Source organism: Nicotiana sylvestris, chromosome 7, assembly GCF_000393655.2.
Source record: "Nicotiana sylvestris chromosome 7, ASM39365v2, whole genome shotgun sequence".
Classification (NCBI taxonomy): domain Eukaryota; kingdom Viridiplantae; phylum Streptophyta; class Magnoliopsida; order Solanales; family Solanaceae; genus Nicotiana; species Nicotiana sylvestris.
In genome coordinates this window covers 61561255-61570264 of record NC_091063.1, presented here as the reverse complement: position 1 = coordinate 61570264, position 9010 = coordinate 61561255, and the positions used below count along the sequence as shown (strand labels likewise).

The 9010-nt window shown below is 43.9% G+C and overlaps 1 protein-coding gene across 1 annotated transcript; it reads right to left on the bottom strand.

Annotated features, from left to right (window-relative positions):
• Positions 1 to 1318: 1318 nt before the first annotated feature.
• On the bottom strand, positions 1319 to 2008 carry LOC138873215 (uncharacterized). Its single transcript, XM_070151660.1, has one exon. It carries the CDS (start codon positions 2006 to 2008, stop codon positions 1319 to 1321), a length of 690 nt encoding a protein of 229 aa, XP_070007761.1.
• Positions 2009 to 9010: the final 7002 nt, after the last annotated feature.

Here is a 9010-nt window from a genome sequence, read left to right as displayed (position 1 = left end):
GATGGGTATTGCTGGCAGTGGACCCGTCCAGCTGTGTGGCATAGCTTTCTGATGGCATAGGTGACTTTTATCATTATGTTGGCAGACTTTCTGCCAGTGGCCTCGTCCAACTACTGTCCACTAATTCCTGCTGGCCCAGATTGGCTCCCATGATTGTGCTGACAGATTGTGGTCTTACCCAGTTGTGCAACACATGTTTTTTTTGGGAGAGAGTGGCTTCCATGATTGTCCTAGTGGGCCATGGGACCGTGTCTTCCATGTGCAAAGATTCCCTGGCCTTTGGCATCCAGGTTTGACTCAGTTTGTGGCCCCTTAGGCGGGAAAATCAGTCGTGAATTTGGCGGGTCAGCAGATACTCCCCCACTTGAAATGGCGACGCCTTCGTCGCCGCAAAGTTTCAAGGAATTGGGAACTTGATCTTCGAACTGCCCTTGCTCCATAACACCTTTGTCTCCAAAGGGTTCCTTTGATTGACTGATATGCCCCTCCCTAAACAACTCTTTGGATTGCTTACTTGGATCCTCCGACTTCGGAGGTGCCATATGTTTGAGATTCATGGCTGACGGTTTTGCACCTGACATAGTGTCCTTATTCTTATTAAGGACTCACAGTTTTCATTCACACAAGGTCTTTTCAACCTTGTTCTACTTTGTCTCTATCATGGCAGCCAAAATTGTGGCTTCTTCCTTCTCGAAGCCCTCCACAATTTGCATTGCGGACAGTTGACTAACGACTTGCGGCACCCAAATTGTTGGTACCACACATGGACCCCTTGGATCATAAATGTAGATCTGGTAAAGGTAAGGGAAAATAAACGCTTTAACCTTATCACAATAGTCTAGCCCCAGTACCAGATCGAATGCATCCATGGGAGCGACAACAAAATTCACGCTCCCCAACAAAGCTCCCAAGTTGAACTGTACATTGCGGGCAACTCCAAATATGTTGGTGGGTTTGGAGTTTACCGTCTTTAACATGGAACTGTCGGGACTAAATGCAAGGCCAAGTGACTTAGCCCTTGCTTTAGTCACAAATTTGTGTGTCGCACCGGTGTCCACCATAATGCGAAAATGCTGTCAGTTCAACATTGCATCCACGAACAGGGATCCTTTCTTCCTCATTTGAGGGCCCTTGCCTATCACCACGTTGTCTACATACGACCCATTTTGGCAAGGTCAGGTTTTATTTGGGCAACCTATTTCAAAGTAGGCTCCTTTACCACAACTGCGCCCAATATTAAGTTGGCAAGATGAGCTAGATCCGGCGATTGTTGAACTACCTCCTCGCCTAGGCTTTCGGCTTCGACTCTATCATCTGTTTACCTCTGCTCGGCTGCAATCAAGGCCCCAAGTTTCTGAAAACTAGCACAATCCTTAAAGATATGACTAGGGTCCTTACAGAGGTAGCAAGCATTGCGCAGATTAACCGCCTTCTTCTTTTGTGTGTACCGATCACGCCAATTATGTCCGTTATTGCGTTCTTTGGACTCGCGGTCTGGGGTAGCAATTTGTTTGCCTTCGTCGTGATAATCATGGTCTCGATCAGGTTTGAAGTGGTTGTCCCTTGGTTTTGGGGCTTCTGTCCTGAAATCATTCAAGGATTCAGCCACTGCAATCGCTTCATCGACGTCTTGAACTTGACGCCGCTGCAATTCTTGTTTGGCCCAATTTTGAAGGCTATCTATGAAATAGAATAGCAAGTCATCGCTTTCCATGTTGGGGATCTGAAGAATGAGCTTGGTGAACTCCTTCACGTACTCCCGAATAGAAGTTGTCTGCTTGAGCTCTCTCAACTTGCGACGAGCCTCATTGACAACATTTTGTGGGTAAAACTGGTGCTTCAGCTCGAACTTGAACTGTTCCCAATTTTTGATGCAGCAAATACCCTTCTCCATATCTACTTTCTTCCGTCTCCACCATAACATGGCGGTGTTAGTAAGATACATCATTGCTGCACGAACCTTGGTAGCCTCCTCAATGATGTTGAGGTGCTCAAAGTAGTTTTCCATCTTCCAAAGGAAGTTCTCTACATCTTGAGCATTTCGTTAGCCCCTAAACTCCTTCGGTTTTGGGCCCTCGATTTTGGTTTTACGCACAGTAACATGTCCTGTGCCTTCAGCATGCCTTACTGCCTTCAGTTGTTGCTTTAGGGCTTCAACTTCCCCACGCAATGCTGATATAGCCTCGGTCAACTTAAGCTCAAGGTTGGTCAGTCCATCCTTGTGCTCATAGGTCAAACGATCTAAAGTCTCCTTGACGTCTCCCAGTTCTTCTAGAGCAGTAGACTCAAGCAAGCAGAAGTTGCCTTCAGCAACTTCAATGCGTTGGTTTACAACACTTAAACCAGCCTCGAACAGGCTTGATCATACTTCTAGAGGAAGTGCAGCCAAAACTCCATCTACACCATAGCTAACTTGTTGTAGGGGTGGTACCTCACTTGTTGATGCTATGGTGGGATGTCGCCCCTTACTCGTCCCTATCCTTTTTGGTTTACCGCCCAGATTTGGTTTTCGGGTTGGTGACTCGTCTCTTCCATGAATGTTGCCTAGATCAATATTATCTCTATCCATTTCCATTATGTTAACCTCGCTCTGATACCAATTTGTCACGGGCTTAACTCCAGTAAGCTACGTGCGGACAACTAGACAGCCTTTATGCTACTGCTAGCTTCAGTACTAACCTAAAATAAGCACAAATTCCTGCTTAAGGAATGGCAAGCGCACAATACACAAGGCTGGAAAGATAATAAAGTAAAAGACACACAAAAGTTTGGAGGCCAAGTCCAATTTTCGGATTTACTTGATATACAAAGGGAAGTACAAGCTAAGTATATGAGATTTACCTTCTAACAAGGCCTAAACATATCTATTTATACACAAAAATGTCCGCTGATGGGTATTGCCCGCAGTGGACCCATCCAGTTGTGTGGCATAGCTTTCTACTAGCATAGGTGACTTTCATCATTGTGTTGGCAGACTTTCTGCCAGTGGCCCTGTCCAGCTACTGTCCACTAATTCCTGTTGGCCCAGATTGGCTCCCATGATTGTGCTAACAGATTGTGGTCCTACCCAGCTGTGCAACACATGTTTTTGTTGGCAGATAGTGGCTGCCATGATTGTCCCAGCAGGCCGTGGGACCGTGTCTTCAATGTGCAAAAATTCCCTAGCCTTTGGCAGCCAGGTTTTGACTCGGTTTGTGGCCCCTTAGGCGGGAATATTAGTCGTGAATTTGGCGGGTCGGCACACAATGCTCTATAATGTTCAACAATTTTATTCTTAACTTGAGCCAATGCTCTACAATGTTCAACAAGTCAATTCTCAACTTGAGCCAATGCTCTACAATGTTCAGCAATTCAATTCTCAACCCAAGCCAACGCTCTACCATGTTCAACAATTAAATTCTCAACTTGAGCCAATGCTCTACTATGTTCAATTAACAATAATACCTCCACAAGTCATATTCCTCAATAGAAATTATCATATAGAGCATGAACAATACGAAATAGAGTCACATTAATCATAATATAAGACTCACGAGCATGCTTGAAACCAACGTATAGATACTCGTCACCATGCCTATACGTCGTACTCAACAAGTAACACATAGAAAATAGGACACAACTCCTAATCTCTCAATCTAAGGTTAGACCAAACACTCCCCTCAAAGCCACGAGCACAATCAAGCTTCAACTACCACTTTACCCCTTGGTTCCACTTCCAACTCGCTTATATCTAGCCATAATTTATTTAATTACATCAATAAACGCTAAATGAATCAACTCCAATGCATGAAAATGAGTTTTCCAAAGTTTTACCCAAAAGACAAAAATCGCCCCCGGACCCACATGGTAAAAACCCGAGGTTCGAACCAAAACCCGATTACCCATTCCCTCACGAACCCAAATATATAATTTATTTTGAAATTGGACCTCAAATTGAGGTCCAAATCCCCAATTCTTGAAAAACCTAGGTCCTACCCAAAACACCCAATTTTCCCCATGAAAATCATTAATTTTGGGTTGAAATCAGGTGAAAGGATTTTAATGATTGAAGAAAACGAGTTGGAAATTACTTACCAATGTTTTGGAGAAGAAAGTTTGTTTTAAAAATCACCTATTATGTTTTTAGGGTTTTAAAAAATGAAAAATAACTGAAAATCCCGTTTTAATATACCCCTCTCAAACCCCCTGTGTGGACCGCACAAAATCGAGTGCGGCCGCACAGCTCCCATGTGGACTACAGTGAAATGCTTTAGTATTTTAGCCATAGCTTTTACTACATATGTCCAGATTGTGATTTCTTTTGCTTTTTGGAAACTAGACACGAAGGGCTACAACTTTGGTTTTTGAATCATAACAAAAATTCCTTGTAGATCAAAAGATATAGGCTTCCAAAGTCGGACTAGTGAAATATTTTCTTCACCGCGGGCCGCACTGGTTTGTTCAGAGGCCTTCCACTTCTCTGAACCTACAACAACTATGTTTTCATCCTAAGACATCCCGGAACCTACCCGAAACTCACCCGAGCACTCGGAACTCCAAACCAAGTGTGCATACTAACTCAAAGACATCATATGGACCTACTCGTGCGATCACATCATCAAAATAACATGTAAAATCATGAATTAAACCTCAAAACTCAACATTTTCATGAAGAACTCTCAAAGTTCATAACTCTTCAACCGGAAGTCCAAATCACGTCAAATAAACTTCGTTTTCACCAAATTTCACAGTTATCTTTCACATACTATAACAAATTTGTACCGGGATCCGGAACCAAAATACGGGCCCGATAACAATGATTTCAAACATTAATTCTTTTCTTCATTTCTTAGATAATTCAGTAAAACAATTTCTTTCAAAAATTAATTTCTAAGGCTTGAGACCTCGGAATTCATTTCCGGGCATACTACCAAGTCCCATATTTTACTATGGACCTCCTGGGATCGTCAAAACAAGGAGCCGGGTCCGTTTTCTAAAAATGTCTACGAAAGACAACAAAAAATCAATGTTTTAACTCTAGAAATTTCTAGTTCTCATATTTTCACATAGAAGGCTTTACGGAAACAGGTCCGGACCACGCAGGTAAATCAAAGTGAGGTAAAAAGGAGGTTTTTAGGCCTCAGAACACTGAATTCACTTGCAACACAAGTGATGACCTTTTGGGTCATCACATTATCCACCTCTAAAACAACCGTTCATCCTCGAATGGACATAAGAAGGAAATACGTGAGTTTCGAAAAAGATGGGGATAACGGCTCCGCATATCGGACTCGAACTCCCAAATCGATGTCTCAGCAGGCTGACCTCTCCACTGAACACGAACAGAAGGGAAATACGAAGTCCTTGTCCAACTAGATAGTGCTGAAATCTAACACGTGGGATGGATTGCCGTGATACATCTAAAGAATGGACACATGAAACACTGGATGCACAACTGATATGCTCGGCGGCAATGCAAGTTTGTAAGCCACCTCTCCCACTTGATCAAGAATCTCAAACGGGCCAATAAACCTAGGGCTAAGCTTCTCCTTCTTCCCAATCTCATCACACCTTTCATAGGCGACACTCGAAGCAATACCAGCTTACCGACCATGAAAGCCAAATCTCGAACCTTGCGGTTGGCATAGCTCTTTTTGCCTGGACTGAGCTGTACGAAGCCTATCCTGAATGATCTTGACCTTTTCCAAGGCATCCTGCACTAGATTCGTACCCAAAAACCGAGACTCTCCCGGCTCAAACCATCCGACCGGAGACCGACACCGCCTACCATATAAAGCCTCATAAGGAGCCATCTGAATACTTGACTAGTAGTTTTTGTTGTAGGCAAACTCTACTAAAGGCAAAATCTGATCCCATGAGCCTCCAAAGTCAATGACACAAGCTTGGAGCATATCCTCCAAAATCTAAATGGTCCACTCAGACTGCCCGTCCATCTGAGGATGAAATGCTGTGCTCAACTCAACCCGTGTGCCCAACTTTCGCTGAACTGCTCTCCAGAAGTGTAAGGTTAACTGCGTACCTCGGTCTGAAATGATAGACTCGGGCACACCATGAAGACGAACAATCTCCCGGATATAGATCTCAACTAACCTCTCGGAAGAATAGGAGACTGCCGCAGGAATGAAATGTGCTGACTTGGTCAGCCTAGCAACAATAACCCACAATGCATTGAACTTCCTCTGAGTCCTTGGGAGTCCAACAACGAAGTCCATAGTGATCCGCTCCCACTTCCACTCAGGAATCTCAATATTCTAGAACAAAGCACCAGGCCTCTGATGGTCATACTTAACCTGCTGACAATTCAAACATCGAGCCACAAATTCTATGATATCCTTCTTCATTCTCCGCCACCAGTAATGCTGCCGCAAATCCTGATACATCTTTGCGGCGCCCGGATGAATACAATACCGGGAGCTATGGCCCTCCTCTAAAATCAACTCTCGAAGTCCATCCACATTAGACCCACAAACTCGACCCTGCAATCTCAAAACTCCATCATCACCTAAGGTAACCTGCTTGGCACCTCCGTGCTACACCGTGTCTCTAAGGACACACAAATGGGGATCATTATACTGCCGATCACAGATACGCTCCAATAAAGAAGAACGAGAAACCGTGCAATCTAATACACGACTGGGCTAAAAAACATCCAACCTCACGAACTGATTGGCCAAAGCCTGAACATCCAAAGCAAGCGGTCTCTCACCGACCGGAATATAAGCAAGACTGCCCATACTAGCTGACTTCCTACTCAAAGGATCAACCACCACATTCGCCTTTCCCGGATGATATATGATGGTGATATCATAGTCCTTTAATAGCTCCAACCACCTTCTCTACCTCAAATTCAACTCCTTCTGCTTGAACAAGTACTGCAGACTCTTATGATCCGTGAACACATCACATGCCACATCATACAGATAATGCCTCCAAATCTTTAATGCGTGAACAATGACTGCCACCTCCAAATCATAAACCGGATAATTATTCTCATTAATCTTCAACTGCCGTGAAGCTTATGCAATGACATTTCCATCCTGCATAAACACCGTACCAAGTCCAATACAAGATGCATCACAATAAACTGTATAAGGCCCTGAACCTATGGGCAAAACCAACACCAGTGCCGTAGTCAAAGATGTCTTGAGCATCTGAAAGCTCGCCTCACACTCGTCTGACCATCTGAACTGGGCACATTTCTGGGTCAACCAGGTCAGCAGGGCTGAGATGAAAACCCCTCCACAAACAGACGATAGTAGCCTGCCAATCCCAAGAAACTCCGAATCTCTATAGCTGATGCTGGTCTAGGCTAGTTCTTGACTTCCTCAATCTTCTTTGGATCAACCTGAATACCCTCTGCTGATACAACATGACCCAAGAATGCAACTGAACTCGACTAGAACTCAAACTTAGAAAATATAGCATATAACTGACTATACCTCAAGGTCTGAAGAACCACTCTAAGATGCTGCTCGTGCTACTCCTGACTGCGGGAATAGATCAAAATATCATCAATGAAGTCTATCACGAATGAATCCAAATAAGGACTGAACACTCGGTTTATCAAATCCATAAAAGCGGCTGGGGAATTTGTCAACCCGAATGACATCACCCAGAACTCATAATGTCCGTACCGAGTGTGGAAAGCTGTTTTAGGGATATCGGATGCCCTAATCCTCAACTGATGGTAGCCAGATCTCAAGTCAATCTTTGAAAATACCTTGGCACCCTGAGCTGATCAAACAAATCATCAATCATCGGCAATGGATACTTATTCTTGATTGTAACCTTGTTCAACTGCCGGTAATCAATGCACATTCTCATTGATTCATCCTTCTTCTTAACAACCAACACCGGCGCACCCCAAGGAAAAATACCGGGTCTAATAAAACCCTTCTCAAGCAAGTTTTGCAGCTACTCCTTCAACTCCTTCCACTCTAAACGAGGTAAACCCGGCAAGGTTAAGGTCACAGTCTTGGCATGACAGTCCAAGATGGCGTGATAAGTTGATAACCAGTCCATCCCTAATATGACATCGAAATCAACCATGTCGAGAAGAAGCAAATCTACACGAGTCTCAAGACCTCCAATCACAACTATACATGAAGGTTGGATTCAGTCTACCATAATAGAATCACCCACCTGTGTAGACACAAAAACAGGAGCACTCAAAGAATCACTAGGCATGACCAGATACGAGCAAAATAAGATGACACCTAAGAGTATAAAGATCTTGGATCAAATAAAATCGAAGCATCTCTACTACAAAGCAGAACAATATCTGTACCTCCACCTCTAATACCTCTACCTCTACCTCTAGCACCTCTACCTCCACCTCTAATACCTCAACCTCCACCTCTAGCTGATTGAGCGGGCTGAACGAGTCCCTCAATAAACCTCCTCACTCTCTCTCTTAGTGGGAGTATAAGAAGAGCATGACAGCTCAAATCATTAAACCTGGCCTCGCACTGAGTAACAGTCATAAAATTCTGTTGGAGACGCTCAAACCGCCTCGGGTAGATCTCTCTCTGAGTGACAGGACGAAACTTCTCCAGAAATAGCTAAGAAATTGATCCCAAGTCAAAGTTAATGCCCAGCTGGTCTAGCTAAACAATAATCTCTCCAACAAGTCTGGCGGATCCAGACGAGCGAAAAGTAACAAGGTCAAACCCATTGGTCTCCACTATCCCCATGTTCCTGAGAACTTCATGCCAACTGTCTAGATAATCCTAGGGATCCTTAGAAGATGCACCGCTAAAAGTGGTAGCGAAGGGCTTGGTGAAACCTATCCAACCTTTGCAAAGCCTCCGAAGATGTAGCTGATCTAACACCGGTCTATGCTATTGTTCGGCTGAAGAAGCGGAATGTGACCTCGCCATTCGCGAAAGGACAAGAGTAGATGTTTCAATTTAGCATTGAGAGAACAAAATTGCACGACAATAAAGAATATATGTGATATTTTTCCTAACTCTGTAGCCTCTGGGGATAAATACAAATGTTTCTGTACCGA